General features: G+C 37.2%; 1 protein-coding gene across 1 annotated transcript in view; it reads right to left on the reverse strand.

Annotated features, from left to right (window-relative positions):
- Nucleotides 1–19,961, reverse strand: part of RSRC1 (arginine and serine rich coiled-coil 1) — a 419,337-nt gene extending 399,376 nt beyond the window's left edge. Inside the window, exons 1-4 of the mRNA XM_059165055.1 lie at nucleotides 19,949–19,961; nucleotides 19,220–19,399; nucleotides 10,580–10,775; nucleotides 9,494–9,619 (exon numbers count right to left, since the gene is read on the reverse strand). Coding sequence (XP_059021038.1) covers nucleotides 9,494–9,619; nucleotides 10,580–10,775; nucleotides 19,220–19,399; nucleotides 19,949–19,961 — 515 coding nt within the window. The remainder of the gene's footprint in view (nucleotides 1–9,493; nucleotides 9,620–10,579; nucleotides 10,776–19,219; nucleotides 19,400–19,948) is intronic.
- Nucleotides 19,962–22,766: the final 2,805 nt, after the last annotated feature.

Genomic DNA, 22,766 nt, shown 5'->3' on the forward strand with positions numbered 1-22,766 from the left:
GTTTAGTATATATTTTTCTGGGGTTGCTGTTACCCTTTTAACATGTTTTTCTCTCAGCGATCTATTTTTCTCTGGACAGAATGACAAAATGGAAAAACTCACCTCAAAAAAAGACAAGACACAGTATGGACTGCCAGGGACCTAATCAATACAGACATTAGTAGGCTGTTGGAACTAGACTCACAATGATGATTATACAGATGCTAGCTGGTCTTGAAAAAAGCACAGAAGATACTAGAGAATCCCTTTCTGGAGAAGTACAATTGAACCAAGTCAAGATCAAAAAGGCTATTAATGAGGTGCAATCAAACATAAAGGCTCTAGCTGCTAGGATAAATGTGGCAGAAGAGAGAATTAGTGATATAGAAGACCAAATGAAAGAGAAGAAAGAAGCTGAGAAAGAGATAAACAACTACTGGATCACAAGGTGAGAATTCGAGAGATAAGTGATACCATTAAGGCAAAACAATATTAGAATAAATGAGATCCCAGAAGAAGAAGAAAGAGAGATGGACAGAAGAGATATTGGAGCAAATAATAGTGGAGAACATCCCTAATTTGCAGAAGGAAAGATGCATCAAAATCCAGGAGGCACAGAGAACGCCCTTCAAAATCAATATAAATAGGTCAATACCCTATCATCTAATAGTAAAAGTTATAAGTCTCAGAAACAGAGAAAATCCAGAAAGCAGCTTGGGAAAAAAGGTCTGCAACCTAAAACGGTAGGAACATTAGATAGGCAGCAGACCTATCCACAGGGGCCTGGCAGGCCAGAAAGGACTGGCATGATATATTCAGAGCATTAAACGAGAAAAATATGCAGCCAAGAAAACTATATTCAGCTAGGCTGTCATTGAAAATAGAAGGAGAGATAAAAAGCTTCCAAGATAAAAAAAACTAAAAGAATTTGTGAACACCAAACCAACCCTACAAGAAATATTGGAAGGGCTCCTCTAGGCAAAAAAAAATCTAAAAGTAACATAGACCAGAAAGAACAGAGACAATATACAGTAATAGTCACCTTACAAGCTATACAATGGCACTAAATTCTTATCTTTCAATAGTCACCGTGAATGTAAATGTGCTGAATGTCCCAATCAAAAGACACGGGGTATCAGAATGGATAAAAAAACCAGACCCATCAATATACTGTCTGAAAGAAACTCATATTAGACCCAATGACACCTTCATATTTAAAGTGAGGGGGTGGAAAAACATTTACCATGCTAATAGACACCAACAGAAAGCTGGGGTGCCAATCCTAATCTAAAATTACATTTTAAAACAAATACTATAATAAGAGATGAGAAAGGACACTATATTATACTTAAAGAATGTATGCAACAAGATCTGACAATTTTAGTATCAATAAATCTATATATCTATGTCCCTAACATGTGAGCTGCCAAGTATATAAGCCAATTAACAACAAAATCAAAGAAACACATTGACAATAATACAATACTACTAGGGGACATTAATACTCTCCTCACTGAAATGGACAGATTGTCTAAGCAAAAGATCAACAAGGAAATGAGGGCTTTAAATGACACACTGGACCAGATGGACATCAAAGATATATTCAGAACATTCCAACCCAAGGCAACAGAATACACATTCTTCTCTAGGGCACATGAAATATTCTCCAGAATAGTTCACATCCTGGGTCACAAATCAGGTCTCAACTGGTACCAAAAGACTGGGATCACTCCCTGTGCATTTTCAGACCCCAGTGCTTTGGAACTAGAACTCAAGCACAAGAGGAAGGTTGGAACAAACTCAATATATGGAGGCTAAAGAACATCCTTCTAAAGAATGAATGGGTCAACCAGTAAATTAAAGATGAATTTTAAAAGTTCATGGAAACAAATGTTCAAAATCTTTGGGATGCAACAAAGGCTGTCCTAAGAGAAAAGTATATAGCAATACACGCTCTTCTCAAGAACCAAGAAAGGTCTCAAGTACACAACCTAAAGGAGCTGGAGAAAAAACAGCAAAGAAAGCCTGAACACAGAAGGAGAAAAGAAATAATAAAGATCACAGCAGAAACCAATGAAATAGAAACCAAAGGAACAGTAGAACAGACTGAAACAACTAGGAGCTGGTTCGTTGAAAGAATTAATAAGACTGATAAACCCTTGGCCAAACTTATTAAAAAAGGAGAGAGAAAGAGTGAGAGAAAGGACCCAAATTAATAAAATCATGAATGAAAGAGGAGAGATCACAACCAACACCAAAGAAATACAAACAATTATAAGAACATATTATGGGCAACTATACGCCAGCAAATTTGACAGTCTGGAAGAAATGGACACATTCCTAGAGATGTATCAACTATAAAATCTGACCCAGGAAGAAATAGAAAACCTGAACAGACCCATAACAGCAAGGAAATTGAACCAGTCATCAAAAATCTCCCAACAAGTAAGAGCCCAGGGCCAGATGGTTCCCAGGAGAATTCTAACAAACACTGAAAGAAGAATTAATACCTATTTCTAAAACTGTTCCAAAAAATGGAAATGGAAGGAAAATTCTCAAACTCATTTCATGAGACCAGCATTACCTTGATCCCAAAACCAGACAAAGAACCCATCAAAAAGGAGAATTACAGACTAATATCCCTGATAAACATGAATACAAAAATTCTCACCAAAATACTAGCTGATAGGATCCAAGAGTACATTAAAGGATATTTACCACAACCAAATGGGTTTTATTCCTGGTTGGTTCAACATCGCCCAATCAATGTGATAAACCATGTTAATAAAAGAAAGAACAAGAACCATATGATACTTTCAATAGATGCCAAAAAGTCATTTGACAAAATACAGCATCCTTTCTTGATTAAAACTCTTTACAGGGGGCGCCTGGGTGGCTCAGTGGGTTAAAGCCTCTGCCTTCGGCTCAGGTCATGATCTCAGGGTCCTGGGATGGAGTCCTGCATCGGGCTCTCTGCTCAGCTGGGAGCCTGCTTCCTCCTCTCTCTCTCTCTGCCTGCCTCTCTGCCTACTTGTGATCTCTCTCTGTCAAATAAACAAAAAAAAAAAAAAAAAAAAAAAAAACCTCTTTACAGTATAGGGATGAAAGGTACATACCTCAATATCATAAAAGCCATCTATAAAAAACCCACAGCTGGTATCATTCTCAATGGGGAAAAAGTGACAGCTTTTCCCCTAGGGTCAGGAACACAGGAGGGATGTCCACTATCACCACTGCTGTTCAATACAGTACTAGAAGTCCTAGCCTCAGCAATCAGACAACAACAAAAAAATAAATATAAGGCATCTGGATCAGCAAAGTAGTAGTCAAACTCTCACTCACTGCAGACAATATGATACTTTTTGTGGAAAACCCAAAAGACACCAAACCAAAACTGCTAGAACTTGTACAGGAATTCAGTAAAGTGGCAGGATATAAAATCAACACATCAGTTGCATTTCTGTACACCAACAACAAGAAAGAAGAAAGAGAAGAAACAGAAATTAAGGAGTTGATCCCATTTACAACTGTACCCAAAACCATACAATACCTAGGAATAAATCTAACCAAAGAGGCAAAGAATCTGTACTCAGAAAACTATAAAGTACTCATGAAAGAAACTGAGGAAGACTCAAAGAAATGGAAAAACATTCCATGCTCATGGGTTGGAAGGACTAATATTGTGAAAATGTCTATGCTACCTAAAACAATCCACACATTTAATGCAATCCCTATCAAAATCCCATCAACTTTTTTCAAAGAAATAGAACAAATAATCCTAAAATTTATATGGAACCAGAAAAGACTCCGAATAGCCAGAGGAATGTTGAAAAAGAAAACCAAACCTGATGGCATCACAATTATGGACTTCAAGCTGTATTACAAAGCTGTAATCATCAAGATGGTATGGTACTAGCACTAAAACAGACACATAGATCAATGCAACAAAATAGAGAGCCCAGAAATAGACCTTCAACTCTATGGTCAACTAACATTTGACAAAACAGGAAAGAATGCCCTATGGAAAAAAGACAGTCTCCTCAAAAATTGTGTTGGGAAAACTGTACAACCACATGCCAAAGAATGAAAGTAGACCATTTGCTTATACCACACACAAAAATAGACTCTAAATGGATAAAAGACCCCAATGTGAAACAGGAATCCATCAAAATCCTTGAGGAGAACACAGGTAGCAACCTCTTCAACCTCACATCACAGCAACTTCTTCCTAGACACATCACCAAAGGCAAGAGAAACAACAGCAAAAATGAACTATTGGGATCTCATCAAAATCAAAAACTTTAGCACGGCAAAGGAAACCGTCAACAAAATGAAAAAACAGAATGGGAGAAGATATTTATTTTCAAGTAATGTATCAGATAAAGGGGTAGTATCCAAGATCTATAAAGAACTTCTCAAAGTCAACACCCAAAGAACAAATAATCCAATCAAGAAATGGTCAGAGGACATGAACAGTCATTTCTGCGAAGTCATCCAAATGGTCAAGAGACTCATGAAAAAGTACTCAATATCACTCGGCATCATGGAAATACAAATCAAAACCACAATTAGATACTATCTCACACCAGTCAGAACGGCTAAAATTAACCAGTCAGGAAACAACTGGTGTTAGTGAAGATAAGGAGAAAGGGGCACCCTCTTACACTGTTGATGGGAATGCAAGCTGGTATAGCCACTCTGTAAAACAGTATGGAGTTTCTTCAAGAAGTTGAAAATAGAGCTACCCTATGACCCAGCAATTACACTTCTGGGTATTTACCCCAAAGATACAAATGTAGTGACCCAAAGGGGTACATGCATCCCGGTGTTTATAGCAGCAATGTCCACAACAGCCAAACTATGGAAAGAACCTAGATGTCCATCAACAGATGAACAGATTAAAAAAGATGTTGCATATATGTGCAATGGAATATTATGCAGCCATCAAAAAAGAGAAAGAAATCTTGCCACGTGCAATAATGTGGATGGAACTAGAGAGTATTATGCTAAGTGAAATAAGTCAATCAGAGAAAGACAATATTATATGATCTCACTGATATGTGGAAGCTGAGAAACAAGGCAGAGGATCATAGGGGAAGAGAAGGAAAAAATGAAACAAGACAAAACCAAAGAGGGAGACAAATCATAAGAGACTCTTAATCTCAGGAAATAAACTGAGAGTTGCTGGAATGGAGAGGGGTGACAGATGAGGTGGCTGGGTGATGGAGAGAGGAGAGGGTATGTGTTGTGGTGAGGGCTATGAGTTGTGTAAGACTGATGAATCACTGACCTGTAACCCTGAAGCAAAGAATACATTATATGTTAATTTAAAATAAAAGCAAAAAACTTTTCACTAGCAGATTAGGAAACATGTAACAGGAAAACACATTCTATTGATAAGCCTGTGAGGAAACAGGATACATTACTGATAGGAATTTGGCAAAACTTTAAACATATTTACCTTTTTTTTTTTTTTTAAGATTTTATTTATTTATTTGACAGAGAGAAATCACAAGTATATGGAGAGGCAGGCAGAGAGAGAGAGAGGGAAGCAGGCTCCCCACCAAGCAGAGAGCCCGATGCGGGACTCGATCCCAAGACCCTGAGATCATGACCTGAGCTGAAGGCAGCAGCTTAACCCACTGAGCCACCCAGGCACCCCAACATATTTACCTTTTTATCTAGCAATCCTATTTCTAGGAATTTACCGTGAAAAGATACCTCCAGGAATACAAAAATACTCATGTACAAGGTTATCCAATGGCAGCTTTTTAGTAACTACAGAATATGGAAAGTATCCTTAATGTGCACAGCTAGGAGAGAAACTAAACTAATTAAGATATAGCCACACAATGAGAAACTAAGCAGCTACTGAGAAGAAAAAAAAAGAGAGAGAGAAAGATTATTATTAATTGACATGGAGTGCTTTCCAAGATATATTAGTAAACAAAAAGAGCGAAGTACAAAAGAATATCTACATTATGCCACGGATATAATGCTGTTTTGTTTAAAAAGAAACAGTGGAAAGCTAAAACACAAATGGGATTAGTTACCCACACAGCGGTTAGGATTAAAAAGGAGAAAGGGAAGTGCTATTTCTCTGGTATACCTTTTTAGTACAGTACTGTCTGTTGGAACCATATTAATGTTTCACCTACTAAAATAAAGGGAGGAAGGGGGCCTGGCTGCCTCAGTCAGTAGAGCATGCAACTCTTGGTCTCAGGATGGTGAGTTCGAGCCCCATGTTGGGTACAGAGATTAATAAAAATAAATAAACATAACGAAATTAAAAATAAAAAAAATAAAGGGGGGACAAATAAAAGTTTTAAATTTAGCAGGATAAAAAAACAGTATGAAATACAAACAAAAACAAACAAAACTAAGTCTTTGAAGAAACTAACCATAGTGAAGTGAAAAAGAAAACTATATAGCACCCCCACAGTAAAGATAAAAAGCATAAAAAATTATTGACTCTAGGGGCGCCTGGGTGGCACAGTCAGTTTAGCATCCAACTCTTGTATTCAACTCAGGTCATGATCTCAGGGCCCTGAGACTGAACCCTAAGCCAGGCTCCATGCTCAGCAGGGAGTCTGCTTAAGATTCTCTCTCTTTCCCTTTGCTCCTCCAGCTTGTGCGCGCACATGTTCTTGCTCTATTTCTCTCTAAAAATAAATACATAAATCTTTTTTTTTTTAAATTATTGACTCTGTGTTTGTTTTTTACAGGGGTATATATCAGCAATTCTGAAACTACTTTCTGTGTACTCTAGAACAAAGAAGTAAGTAAATGTACTGTAGATAACAGGAGCAGATTCTTCACTGTTGCAAAAGGAAGCATTATGTGTCACAACGTGAATACTTTGAGAACATAAAAATTATATTAAAATAAAAATTATAACCACCTGCTTACTCTATAACTTATCCCTAGAAACTGCAGCAAACTTCACACATTTGACTTCCTTCCTGCCATCTCCTAGAACACGCTTTATCTTTCAAGAATTTTTTACATACGTAACGTTTTCTGAAGTTTTGACTTAACACAACTGAAATCACTCATTTCTATTAAAAAGCAGAGATCACTAACAACATAGCTTCAGATTTAGAATCATACAGTATTTTTTTCTTTGAAAAACTCACTACTTTCATCTTCCCTGTTTAAATTATAGCTTTGGTAAACTCAAGGAATGAGTTCAATTTTATTGTTAAACCAAGATTAAACTCATTTAATTCTTAAAATATACTTTCCAAAATAATATGTGTATAGGGCATGTATTTTCTCAAAATTTTAGACTTTTCAGTGACTTCTGATTAGTTACCATAGTTAAATGCCAACGTGTTGATGCAAAAGGTGGAGAAATTGCTGTTTTGAATAAACCTCTGAATTTGTTTTCCAATATACAAAATAAAGGTATTACTGTGCATGGCACCTTAACAGAGTTACAAAACTCAAACTACTAAATGCATATTACCCTAAATAGTTTGTAGTTGACTAGATACCACTGCTACTCTTTTTAAGGTCTTCTTTGCATTGCAAAGGAAAAGCAATTAACATTTCCAGATTCCCCTTTGGAGACAGTTTTAAGTAGATAATTGGGCAGAAAAACAGCTTCCAGGTGAGTATCCTGAGAACCACTCACTTCGGTGCTACAAACTAGGAGAGTACTTAAAACTTCCAGTGGCTTCTGAGCAAACAACCAGCTGCCATGCTTCAAGTTAAAATAATCAGTGACAGCTTCCCTAATTGCCTGGAGTCTTCCAGTGGTTACAAAAGTTCCCTCTGGAATCAAGCTATAAATGACTGATACATGTGACGATATATGGGAGTATATGAGAAAATACTTTATAAACTAAAAAAGGCCATAAAAAGCATAAATTATTATTTTTGTTCCCACTGCTGGGAAACTTCAGTTGAAGTTGTTTTCTGATAATCAGCCTCTTTTTAGACAAATCAATACAACCAAAATAAAGCTTTCCTTCTACAAATCAATAAAATAATAAAACATTTTCTTGCTACAAAACCAAACACTCTACCTAACTTCATTTCCCCCAATTAAACATTCACTCAAACCAAGGAATGTTTACCAGCAAGGCATTTTGCTAGGTAATAAGAGGACCCCCATACTTCAAGAATTTACAATATATGAGAAAATCAAAACATAATATTCAAAATATAATTGCTAAAAATCAGGAGCCACATGTGATGGGGGGTCAAAAAAAGAAGGATTAAACTTGACTTGGGAGTGAAAAATCAAGAAAGGATTGAGAAAGAATTAAAGGTTAAATAGAACTAAACATTAAAGGATAAGAAGGTTTCATAAAGTACAGATACTGTAAGAAAGGGGAAAAAAGAGCATGCTCAAAGAAACAAAGCTAGCAAATCGGGTACGTGAATGGGAAAAAAGGCATCTAACACAAGAGTGGCTTAGCCATGGAGTATGACAAATGACAGGAGGCTGAGGCCAAATAACACAAGGCCAGAAACCTAAACATTTGAACTTCACTGCTCTTAACCAACTTCAGATTCACATGGTGAATTATAAAATTTTGTGCCCTAAATAACAAAACCAGGCTGCTAATATACTCCCACAAGTAAAGCCTAATAGTAGTACGAAGAATTAAGCAGACAAAAGAAACTGATCTGCTTTTCATCCTAACATTCTTCTGCTCAAAAACCTTCAATAATTTCTGAATGCCTCCTTTTATCGACCATCAATACCATAATCCCCGTCCTACTCAACCAAATTTTCTACCATTGCCCAAACGTACAACTGACTCCAGATAGGCTATTCTCTTTATTACTGACCCTTGAGCACAGAGTATTAGTCTGTGTATTAGTATAATAGTCTAGCTGTGTATTAGTCTGTTCTGGCTGTGATAAGAAAATACTGCAGACTGGACAGCTAAAACAACAGAAATTTATCTTTCACAGCTCTGGAGGCTTTAAGTACAAAATGAAGATGCAAGCTGATGTGATTCCTGGTGAGGGCTGCCTTCCTGGCTGAAAAAAATTATAAATACCCATCTTTTCACAGTCTTCAAGTCGCCTTTTCTCTGAGTGCAGACTCACAGAGACAGAAGTCTCTCCCTTCCTCTTCATTTAAGGCCTAGAGGATTAAAGCTCCACCCTATGACCTCATTTAACCTTAACCTTAAATACCTCCAATAACAACCCTATGTTCAAATATAGTTATATTGTGGATTAGGACTTCAACATATGAACTTACGGGAGACACAAACTCATCCCAATACACACAGAGGCAAGATCTTGAAAGATTTTACAGCTTCTCCACTTACATTCTTCAAAAATTTCCTCCATCATGTGAAAAAGCCCAGGCCGGCCTACTAGAGGATGAGAAGCCAATGATGATGAGTGACCCCAGAGGAAACTAGCAAAAGAACCACCAGCTGAACTCAGTCAAAATCATAAAGTTATGAGAACAGAAGTGACTGCTGCTTTATATCACTAAGTTTGGAAATAGTCTGTTACAAAGCCATAAATATCTGATATGACTTACCTTCTTGTTCTGCTTTTTGACCTAGATCTCTGAACTCTATAGGATTTCCCTCGACCCCTTGAACGACTTCGACTTCGTTTTCTTCTAGAGCCATAAGAAGAGCTACTGCTTGATCGATGCCTGCGTCTGAAATAAAATATAATCAAGTGTCATTTGTATAAAAAAGTGTTTATGAGAACCTGGGTGGCTCAGTCAGTTAAGCATCTGCCTTCAGCTAAGGTCATGATCTCAGGGTCCCGGGATAAAGCCCCACATTGGGCTCCCTGCTCAAAAGGGAGTCTGCTTCTCCCTCTTCCCCTCACCCTGCTCGTGTTCTCTCTCTCATTCTCTTTTTCAAATAAATAAATGAAATTTAAAAAAAAATTTTTACAGGCATTAAAGAGAAATCATCTAGATTCTAAAGAATCACCTCATTTTTACTACTTCTCAATCCTTCCTAGAAGCAAATAGAGGAAAAGTTATTCTTCTTGAAGAGTCAGATGACTGATTCATAACTTAGTGACTGGATCAGCTACCAATTAAAACATTAGGGGTGCTCAGTGGATACAATCCTTCAAATATTATCAGATAATATGTTATGAGAACTATACTAGTTAACATCTACAAAGAATGACAAAGGAAGAAGACACTAGACATGTGAAATGGGCCTTACAAAAAGGAAAACCTTTGGAGGAGGGACGTGTTGGACCAAATGGGTTAAGGAGAAAGGGAAATATAGGCCTCCAGTAATGAAATGAGTAAAGCATAGGAATAAAAAGCAGAGCCTAAGGAATACAGTCAATGATACTGTAATGGCAATGTAATGGGACAGATGGGAGCTACACCTGTGAACATAGCATAATTTATAAATTTGTCAAATCGCTAAAATATAAATCTGAAACTAATACGACATACTCAAATAAAAAAGTAAAAATGAAAAACAAGAACAAAAACAAAAAAAACCTTTTAGGTTGGGACTTAACCCTCATAAATATGTAACTACTAAAAGAAAAAATGTTTCACCTAGAAAAATTAAAAGTACGAAAACATATGAACTCCAAAGAATGTTATTCTCATTACTGTACAAAAGAAAATTATGAAAATCACCTTCTATCATATGAATGAGAACGAGGCTGAAGATCTCTGGACCAAGATCTTGACTTTGACCTTGATTTCCTTCCACCTTTCTTTCGGCTGTATGTTCTACTATCTGAAGAACTACTTGAAGATGACCGTCTACGGTGTTTCTTTTTTCTCTTGCTTCTGCTTTCTTCTTCAGTATCTGAAGACCGGCGTCCCATTTCTAAGTTCAAATTCAAAGAAAATTAGTTCTAGCCCAATGGCACAATGGATGAAATTCAACATAATAATTATTGTAGAACTTTGTAAGAATTTAAAGGGTCTCATTTAAAGTAAAACTTTAAATGTACTTGGCTTATTGACAAGACATGAGAAATTGCTCTAGTACAGTCTTTGAGGATTATCAATTAACAGTTTTTAAAATTCAAGAACTATTTAAATGTATCCATAACTTTTCCAAATGTCTCTCAAGAGTCAATCCTGAGAACAGCTCATTATAATAATTTTCTTTTAAGTTGCACTTATCCTTACTTATATAATACTTGGTTTAGGGACTACTTGGTTTAGGGATCAACCAATAATCCTTTATTTACACATTCCTTAAATATAAAAAGTATTTTACTATCTTTTAGAGTTATATTTTTCGAACTAAAAGTTCTAAATTTTAAATGGATAAAACCTCATTAGTCATCAACAAAGTGCAAACTGAAATAATGCACTATCACCATTTCATTAGTGAAATCTGAGGGAGGGAGGAAATGGTCACTGCACTACTAAAGTTGGGGACACCTGGGTGGCTCAGTCACTAAAGCATCTGCCTTTGGCTCAGGTCATGATCTCAGGGTCCTGGGATCCAGCTCTGTATTGGGCTCCCTGCCCAGAGGGGAGCCTGCTTCTCTCTTTTCCACTCTCCCTACTTGTGCTCTGTCAAATAAAAAAATAAAATCTTTAAAAAATATATAAAGTACTAAAGTTGATGAGGTTATTGTAAAGTCAGTCAATTCAGCACACTGCTCGTTCCTATATAAAGTGATGAGATAATCCTTCCAGAAAGCAATTAAGCAATTTAAAGAGAGTCATGAAAATGATGATTTTTTTTGACAAAGCAATACTATTTCTAAGAATTTATCTGCAAAGTTTTTCTCAAAAGGAAACTATATTCATTATAACATTATTAAAACCATATCTACAGAGACTACAATTTATGAAAATATGTACCTATAAGAGGCGCCTGGTGGCTCAATCAGTTAAGTGTCTAACTCTTGATTTTAGCTCAGGTCACAATCTCAGGGTTGTGAGATCAAGCCCTACGTCAGGCTCTGTACTGGGTGTGGAGCCTGCTTAAGATCCTCTCTCTCACTCTCTCTCCGCTCCTCCTCCATATATATATGTATGTACATACACACACACACATATATATATACATACACATATATATATGTGTACATATGAGTAACAGCAAAATTGAAAATAACTGGTAATTTTTTAAAAATTTTATTTATTTGAGAGAGAGACTGAGAACACAAATGGAAAGGAAAAGCAGAAGGAGAGGGAGAAGCAGAGGGAGAAGCAGACTCCCCACTGAACAGGGAGCCTGATGTGGAGCAATTCCAGGACCCTGGGATCATAAACCAAACCGAAGGCAGACTCTTAACCTGAGCCACCGACTCAACCAACTGCCCCCAAACTAACTGATAATACTGAAGTGATGAAACTGGGTAATTATTTTATTTTACACTATTTTCTATAAGGCTATGGTAAGGCTTATAAGGCTATAAGGCTTGTATATTTAGTATACAAAAGGAAAAAAAAACTACAGAAAAAGAACTTAAGGTTTTTATACCTAAGAATTAACTTAGTTGATAAGAAGCTTACTTATCTTACTTTAAAGTTAGCCTTTATAAAGAGTTTCATATGCAATCTCACTTATTTTAACAAAATAGTTATTAGCTATCTTTCAATATCACATAAAAGCAAGATCCATCGTATATAATGGTTAAGATAAACCGTTAATGGATCAGATAAATAAAAATCTGTTTCCCTTTAATATTTATTCAAAATAAATTAATATCATTACTATAAACAAAGCAATATGTTAAATTACAGCTTTGTTTTCAGAACGGTCAGATGAGGCATTCCCCTCCCTAACTCTAATACAATACCACTTGAAAATTGCTGTCAGGACTAATCCAAAATTCTAAGTTATTTACCTAGAACCAGAATTAGACTTTAAATCTAGTTAGGAACCTCTAAGATGTTCACAGTTCTAACATTTTACAGTTAACAAAATATTGGAAAGACTTGGTTTTGAAACTTTCAGTAAATCACTAGTGTAGCTAAACCAGCTTCCTCACTGAAAAATGACACTGCACAGGTTAAAAGATCACCATGACCCTTTCCAGCTTCAAAATTCTATGATTATGAAATTATACATATATAGATAATATAAATGTACATATATACATATTTAAATATTTACACATATATATAACATCTGTATATTTCCATTAAAGAATGTATACATAACTGAGTTATAACAATCACCTAAGTTTTCCTATATCCTGGCTTTTCCTTCCTTTCTTGTTTTCATCTTTAGACAGTTAAGAATTTTCTTTACCCATAAATAAACATTTAAATAAGATGAGTTTTTATTATAATCTTCTTATCTGGTTAAAAAATACTAAAATGAGTGTGAAAGGATAAAAAAGTGTAAATTCACAAGAATTAAGAAACTAAAAGAGAAAACAACAGGAACAGTAGACAAGATATGTCAATAAATTTTCAGCAAATGAAAAACAGATGGAGGATCTAGAGCTAAGAAAGCTGAATATCACACAACTGCAGAGAATTGCAACAAGAGAAAAGCCAATTCACCCAGCAAAAATCAGAAAGGCTCAGGAATTTGAGACACCAGATACCATAGCCAGCACAACAGGTCAAGACTAAAACACAGAGGAGTTGAAAATCTGTAAAAGAAGTAATCGCCCAGGCCCCTTCCCTGACCCAAACCAGACAAGTGATTACTCCTCCCCAAACCCAGCAGGAAAGGTGAGGGTTTTTTTTTTTAAGGAAAATAATGAAACAATAAGCAGAGGTCCAGGCACACAGTAAAAGAGGGCAGAAAGATGCTAAACTAAAAGTTAAAGGAAAGTGAAAGTCTTCAATCTAATGGGAAATACTGCAGCACTAATGTGCTTGGATCCAAGAATTCTGGAAAAGGATTCTTTGCAAAAACTGAATAGTCAAAAAAAGTATACAAATATTTGAAGCTCCCCCGGGGAAAAAAGGCCAGGCTCTTATCCAATCACCCTATCACCAAGTCCACCAGTTACCAAACCCAAACCTTAAACACAGTAAACTTTTCTCCGTAAACTTTTTAAACTTTTTAGCAATTATACAATGAAAGGTAAACAGTCACGTGATGAAAGCCTTTATCCTAAGAGACAGAAACCAAAACAGAAAAATAAAAGCAACTTGTAGTAAACAAGAGACATCAAAAAAATTACTGTTAATATCCCCAGAAACACATGAGAAGATGATCCAGCAAACAAGAATAGGAGGAACACTCAAAGAACAGGAAAACGTTAAATATAAGCAAATGGTAATTTGTAATAAAAAAATACAATAGGTCAAAGGACTCACAGAAAGGAGAAAGAAAAAGATAAAAAACAGGAGGTAAAAGAAGATCAATCTAGAAAATCCAATATCCAATCAATATGCATTTCATAAAAAAAGAATGCAAAAAGGAGATATAGAAAAACACCCAAAGAATTTCCAGAATTGAAGGATATCAACTGCTTTAAATCCCCAGAACAATGAATTAATAAAAGATTTACACCAGGGGCACCTGGGTGGCTTAGTCAGGTAAGTGGCCACTTTTGGTTTCAGCTCAGGGTCTCAAGATTCTGGAACTGAGGTCCCCTCCCCACCTCAAGCTCCATACTCAGTGGGGAGTTTGCTTGAGGATTCTTTCTCCCTCTGCCCTTCCCCCAGCTCATGTGCAAGCTCTCTCTCTAAAATAAGTAAATCTTTAAAAAAAAAAAAAAAAGACATATACCACACATAGCTCAGAAAAATACAGACAACAGTCATATACAGATCCTAGAAACTTCTTAAGAGAAAAAAATGGTGTAAAGCAACACAAAAAACAAAAAAGACTTGCCTTCACATATCTAAGTGAAAATGACTTTCAACCTCTCTATATTCAACCCAATCACTGATCTAGTAAGAGATCAGAATAAAGACACTTTCAAATATGCAGTCTCAAAATTATACCTTGCATTCACCCTTTCTTAGGAAACTACCAGAGGATGTACTCCACCAAAAGTAGAGAGTAAACCAAAAAGATGTTCCAGATCCAGAAAATCTAACACTAGAGATAGGTATAAAGTCTCAGGATGGTATTGGGCTTAGGTATAAGAGATACATCAGAGAACAAGAAACAAAAATCCTTGCCCTCTAGCTTATGCTTGAAATGGAACAGCAATTCTCAAAATGGGGTCTGTAGGTCCCTGAGGGTCCTTAAAAACCTTTCAGAGGATCCAAGAGGTCAAAACTATTTTCACTATAATACTGAAACATGATTTATCTTTTTCACTGGGTTGACTTTTGTACTGATGATGTAAATAAAACTAAAAATAGGCAAAACTGCTGGTGCCTTAACAGGAATCAAGGAAATGGCACCAAACTGTACTGTATGACTACTGTAGTGGACATTATATTCTTCACTGCAACACACAGTTTAAAAGAAATTTTTTTAAGACAGTTTCACTTAAGAATGTCCTAGACAGAAGAGTAAAAATCATTAACTTCATAAATTTTAAACCTTGAACACACATCTTTTTAATATTCTGTATGATGAAATGGGAACTACACTTACCCACTGCTGCATATTAAAGAATAACGGTGATTTTGAGAAAAAGTGTTAATACAAACAAATTTCAAATTGAACAAGCTTTTATCATGACACTATCTCTAAAAACTAACTATGACTATTCAGACTTGGGTATTAGGCAGACATTTGCCCAAAAACCAATGAAGAGACTTTTTCATTTCAAGGAAAGCTGACATTATTTGTTACCCATGATAAAATCTGAGCTCTTAAGCAAAAATTAGAACTTAGGATAACTTGTATCCACCACCATGAGACTGACAGCTTCCCACTCAGTACTTGACAATTTCTGTGTTGAGATTGGTGGTGATATTCAAAAATGTGAATTTTTTAAATTACATAATAAAGACTCAAAATTCAGAAGGTATGTGTAACTCAGTGAACCACTATTCTCCCATAGGCCAATTCAGGATCTCACAGAATCATGCCTAGGTAAAAAAAATCCACTCACAGTATAAGACAAACCCATAGGTTTTAATGTGATAGACTACAAAGTCATTGACATGTTTTCAAAAACCAGACTGCAACTAACCTTTAAGAAACCACTACTTGTCAAGTTTTAGTGTAGTATGAAAGAAGTAATTATCAGCAAAGGCTATTAAAATACTTTTTTCCAATACCATATATTTGTGAACCCAGATTTTCTTTATATATTTCAATCAAAACAACTCATCACAATGGAACGCAGGGGCAGATATAAGAATCCAATCATCTTCTATTAAGCCAGACATTAGAGGGTTGCAAAAGTGGAAAATAATGTCACTTTTCTCACTAAGTGTGTTCTGGAAAATATAGTTACTTCTATACAAATGTCTTATTTATGTTACCATGTAATGGGCTTATTATTATTTTTAAGTGGATTAATAAATATTCAAAATTTGCTCATGTAATTGCTAGTAAGGCAGTATTTACAGATATAGCCCATATAGATAAAAGTTCTTGGAGTCCACAATAATTTCTAAAAGTGTAAAGGAATCCTAAAACTAGAAAGTTTGAGAACCATTGCTCTAAGGTATCTACAGTTATTTCCATTCTCCTTTCTTGTCCAGCTTATTAAGTGCCCACATAAAGCATAAAGAAGTAGACAAAAAAAAAGGACACAGATTTAATTACATATCTTATTGTTGACTGGAAAAAAAATAGAGAATTGGAGGTAAGTATACATTTTCCTTTGTTTTAACTGCAAACAACATAACTCACCCATAATAGAAGAATTACATTTAACCCAGAAAAATTAATGGTAGATATAAAGCCTCTCCTTAAAGACACTAAATAAAAAGTTTAAAAACCATGTCACCAAACTATAAATACATTTTCAAGTAACATATTTACACTTCAGAAAAATTACTCTGAAGTATAATCAATCCTCAAGAGACTGCAGAAGCCCCTACACTTATTATAGTTAACTTCCAATATTTATTCAGAAAACTGAACTGAGAGATCCAAAAATTGTCTTCTTCATCAATGATGGGTACTGAATTCCTACTCACCACCCTAGATATATACTCACTTCTGGATGTCCATAATATCATTGGCATACAATTGAATATACTTGCTCATTCAAGTCAAGGTCGTCAATTTATATTACACACTCCTAGTAAGAAAGAACTCCTTATACTTAACTCCACTGTATGGTATAGTACATGAAAAGACACATTAATAACTCTTTCTGATAAGGGCAATAATGAACTGAGCAGAGATTTTTAGGAGCCCCACAAGCTAACAATTTTTCAATATACCTGTAAACAGAAAACCCAACTATAGGAATGAACTCCTACAACTCTTGGTTTTCTGTCCCCCTTCTGTCTTCTAGTACTTCCTGGTTACAGTCTCCTGATTGCAAACCTCCCCCAAATACTCCCACTACCAAATTGAAACCAGGAGAGGTAATGACTACAACAGGACATCTATTTACAAAAACACCTAACTGAAAAGTTCAAGTGACTTACTGAAGACATGAAGCCAAGATGTGATCATTCAAAAGAAAGCTCAAAGGTATACACAAGTAGTTCCTTTGTCTAGTTATTAATAAAGGTACATGAAGCAGTTAGCCTTTTTCAGAAAACAGGTAGAGGGAAAAAGATTCCTAGAGAACATAGTTTATAATTATTTCTCTACTACTCATCCATTAGTATATCAAACTATATTTTTTAATCTTGGACACATGGCTTAAAAAAAAAAGTCATGTCAATGGGAAATCCACCTCAAAAAGGTAAAGTAAAAATGGGGCTAATAGCATTTTAGCATAGGAAGAAACCCACAAACAAGTACAAAGCCATGCAAACGCAGTAAAAGAACTGTGGTAAAATTCTAATTTAAGATAACACCAAATTTCAAAAAAGACAGAACTGTCAAAAACACACCTATCATAATTAAAAATTTGTAAACTAGTATCTCTTTTTTTAAAGAGCATTATCAGTCCTAAGAATTTCTCCCCAATGGTTTGAAAATGAAAGCAGAAAATTCATCTATACATTTACTGTAACAAAATCATTACAGAAGTTTTCCAACTCTTAACACAACTTTTTGCTAAGACTGGTGGAACTGGTAAGGCCAATTAATACATACCAGCTGCCTTTAATTTTTTTTTTCTATTTCAAACATTTTTGGCTCTCTTAATGAAGACCGTAACAGTAGTAAAGTGTTACCACTTGGCAGGAAATCTCCTTTGCTTGTAAAGAAAGTAAGTATTTATAGACTCTAAAGCTAGACAGGATACACAGTTCCCCACAAGGTCGCACCTGCCATATTCAAATCCTTAAACCTGATAATTCTGCATATTCCCCTCACTTAGAGCTTTTACGTCTAGATGAGCGCTGGAATACTTTTTTGTAACAGAAAAAAATATTTGATTTATGTAAATACCTAGTACCTACTTAGTTGAAACTCGAATAGTTTGGTGCTAATTCTGAAAACGCAATTAACAACAAAAAATTTAGGCTTCCAGTGTACATTTAAATATGTATAACCTCTAAGATAGAAGTTATGCTAAGGCTGATCTAAAATCATGAGTCCGCAACATGTCTAAGTAGTGCATTATAACCTCTCACCAAAGTGAACAGAGATCAAGGGCAGCCATGTGCTCCTAAGGAAGCCCATAAAGGTGGTCATATGACCACAAGGCCAAAAATTCTGAGGTCAAGGAAACTGAAGGTTTAAAGCGAGTATATTTTTATGTGAAGGAAGTTAAGTCCACCTCACCCAGCACCATCTCTCTCTCAGCAAGAGTGGGAGCGCGGAAGGGGGACAGGGAGGGAAAGAGGTGGATCTCAAATACCGACAGCAGAGTGAGTGGGGTGGAGTGCACCAGGTTGCAGCCTCCCTCTTGCTCCATCCTACTATAGCTAGTGACGAAGCACCAACACACTGCAAGATGAGCACAGAAACCCAAAAGCAGTGATGGAGGACCAGGGACTGGGGGTGCAGATGGAGGTGTGGTCTAGGTATGAAGAGAATTTAGAGCTGGTTAACTCTTCCTCACCACCACCAGACTAAAGGCCTAGCTTGAGGCCTGCGACCGCACAGTACCCCAGAGGCACCCACCACCCAAACACCCCAACTTGGACTTCCAGAGTCAGAAAGCGCCAGGTACCGGGCGCATGCGTGCTGCGCCGCTCCGCACGCCTCGCGGCCGCCACCCACCACCCCCTCCACCCCCACTCCACGTCGCCTTCCCCGCGGACTGCGCCAGGCCCCGCGCCGCTTCTCGCCGGAGCAGGGCCTCGGAACCTTGCGCCCGCAGCCGCTGCCTCCCAGGTTCCGGATGCGGGCATCACCTGGGTCCTGGCCTCCGGCTTCACGCCTCCCGTTGACTTGCAAGCGCCACAGACCAAAAAACCTTCCTTCAAATCTGGGCGCCGCTGCCGTCCTCCGAACTTGGTTCAGTTTAAGCTCACCGCCTTCCTGGTTCCAGCGCCAGGCAGCCTCAGCCGAGCTTCCGAGTGCATCGATAGAGACTGCCAGGAGTTAGAGGAGTACCGAGGGAGTAGATTGTCACGCCGCCAATTTTTTGTTTGGTGTTGGTTTTGCGTCCTTGCTTATTTGATTTTTGTTTGTTTGTTTGTTTCCCAAAAAGCAATAAAGGTGAAGACTGAAAAGTGTTATTGCCTTAGTAACCGTCGCTATCGTCTTAGATAATCAGTAAACAAATCTGCATCGTAGGAAGTTATGTTTAAGACACCACACGTAGCAAAATTAGTTATCTCACTCTGGGGGAGGAAGAAACTAGCCCAACGATAATAAATCATGGGAGTGTGTCTGTGTAGAGTCGTGTGTGATTAAACTCTAATGATTTATTTGCAAAAATGCATTAAAATCGGTGTTTCTTCTACCCTGAAGGTGAAGGCATTCACAGGTTGGGTGCAAATTAGTTTCCCACATTAAAGTTAACGGGTTGGTGGAGGAATGGGAGAAGGCTGCCTGAGGCAGGGAGAGCCGAGGTTTCTTCTGAAAGAGAAATTAAATGTATAGATTTTTTTGTTGTTGTTTAAACCAATAGAAATTACAGCGATTCAGCATTTTCTGTGATTCACACTACATTATTTATCTGTAAGAAACCTAAAGGAGGTGAATAAACCCTTGGCCTTGGTTTGGGTAGACTGGAAGAACCAACTTGTCAACTGATAGATATCCAGGCTAGAGTTTTCCGCTGACGGTTTGAGAGGGTGAAAATCACCTCCACAAATATATTGTTCATAAATGACTTTACCTTAAATAACCAGTTTTGAGGGACCGTTTTAAAACTTAACTACTACACTACACGTTTATTTTAAATAATTCAAGAGCTGGGGAGTGGGGGGAGCTTGGCGTCCTGAATTTCATTGGAACCTGTGTATCTGTCTGCAGGTTGTCAACTAAACTTTATTCAGTGTTGCTGTTGGTTTTTTTTTTTTCTTTTTACCAAAACCACGTTTTGAAAAACCCTGTCTCAAGAAAAAATTTTTTATCTAATGAAACATCCTTAGAACTTCATGAGCATTTATTAGCATATGATTTTAAAACTTTGTTGATGTTGGTTTTTAACTAAACTTCCCTTGGGCCAGTGGAAATTTGTGGGAAGGCACTGCAGATTTCTCACATCCGCATCTAATATTAACACTACTATTCCTAAATGTATACAAAAAGCCGATATGCCAGGAAAATCTATGGGAAAAATCTATTTGGTGTGAGTTCCATGATGATTGTGTCTGAGAGTTCCCTGATCACCTTTAAAGTGGTCATTTTTCCCTCAAGCTCAGTAGACAGAATTTTAAAAGTAGCTATTGAGTCTCCTGATCCCTTGCCAGACTTCTAATAGTGATTATGTTGGAGCTGTTTGTGAATACACATTTAACACCTCAGTTTTAGAGCTCTTTGAGCACCACATCTATTTAGCTGACCCCATTCCTGGTCATTCTGCTAAATAACCTGAAAGATGGATTTTCATAAAGGATTAAAGTTTTATGGTTATTCTCTGATAATATCAGAATTGAAGTGGTTACAAGTAGGAAACCAAGACTAAGTGTAAAATCATGTTTCTAAATTCATAACTTTGAAAAATGTGAGTATGTGAGTCTCTTTTGTAGTGTGATAAAATAGAAGCAAGCACTCATATAACTCATTAATACCTAAAAGCTATTGCTACTGGAAACAAAGATTTTAATTATTTCCGCTAAATACAGCACTAAATGTTTTAAGAAGAACAAAGGACAACTTCAGAATTCAAAAGAAAAAAAAGACAAAGTAACATTCCTAAAAAGTATGATTTTCATTTTCCTTAAATGCACTTAAATGTGAACATTTTAATCTGAAGAGTAGTATATATAGAATGACAAAGGTACATATAGCCTCTATTTTTATATATTCTAGAACCACTGATGATATAATTGTTTTCTCTTTTTACAAATGATTCAGATTGTTTTGATGATAGATTTCAAATTATCTGTTCATGCCTCAATCGAAGGGCAGAAGTATACCTAACACATTTCTGTAACTGCTTTTATTTTTCCTGAGAGTATCAGATCCAAGAAAATGAACTACTTACATTTAACATCAGAAGAAAATGTCCCCCAAACCACACTTGGAAAGATATATTTGTTTGTAGGCTAGAGTAATTATCTTTCCTATGTAAATATTCTTGTGTGAGATATATACATGGCCACACCGTCACTGCAAGCTTTGCCCTACACAGGACAAATGACTCAGTAATATAGATGTTCCTTCCATATAACAAACTATTTCGATGAAAATAGTCCAGGAATAGAATTTTAAATTGTGGCTTTGACAGGGAGAGAGAGAGACCTTTCTCCCGGTGACTCTCTTTTTGAATGGTCCATGATTTAAAAAAAAAAAAAAAATAGATGGGGCATAAACTTAACATGAATTTTTTTTCAAACTCAAAGAGGGATAATAATTCACTTTTCAAGATTAGGAAATCAACTAGAATGTTTCTGAGGATGCTGAAGAATACCTCCTGTAGTTAATTGTGGGAGGGGTCCGGGTTCAGGGAGTTGTAAGGGAAAAGGGATCAGGATCCTGAGACCTCAAAGAGGGAACGAAGTCAAACTGTCCTTGACCAGGCGCTAAAGAAACACTTTAAAATGGAATCTGTCAGGGAACAGCTGCTCGGGAAATGTGTTAAATAGACTGGCCCATACGAGTTGGGTTTGTCTGTAGAGGTGTCGGCCTGGGCTCCAGTGCACGAGTAGTGGGGTGAATCACAAACTCCCCTGGGCGGGGAGCTTAGTGAAGACCCAAGCTCAGCTCTGGCCGCGAGCTGGGTGGGAAGCCCCTTAAGGAGCCGCGCAGGTCTGGAAAGCTGTAAAGGACCCTGACTCTGAGCAGGTTTGTGAACCCAGGTTGCCGAGCTGTGTGGGTTGATGTGCAGGATGTAGGTTTGGGACACAGAGCTAGGATACGGAACTGGGGTGCGGGCACCTAATACAGGTCAAGGAAGCCTGGCAGCAAGGCGGGGAGGAGCAGTTGCGTGGCACCCTGACGCGGTGCGAGGTTGTGGGGTCGAATGCCCAGTCCGGATACCCGACTGTCTCCCGCAGCCGCGCACTTGTCAGTTTCCTCTTGGCCACGCCCCGGCGGAGTAGGTCCAGGTCCCCAGTGTTTAACTGAATCGTGACACCAACGCAAAATCCACGCCTAATTAAATTAATTAGGGATTCTCCTCAATCCTGGATTAATGGCCAAGAGCACAGGCGGCCGAGGCTATCTGAAAACCGGGACGGCCTGGGACCGGCTTCCTTTTCCCGCCCCCTCCCGTCCCCTTCTCTGCCCTCCCACTCCTGCTCCAGCCTGCCTGGACTCCAGCCTCAATCAATCTCAATCTCTCTC

Source organism: Mustela lutreola, chromosome 2, assembly GCF_030435805.1.
Source record: "Mustela lutreola isolate mMusLut2 chromosome 2, mMusLut2.pri, whole genome shotgun sequence".
Taxonomy (NCBI): Eukaryota; Metazoa; Chordata; class Mammalia; order Carnivora; family Mustelidae; genus Mustela; species Mustela lutreola.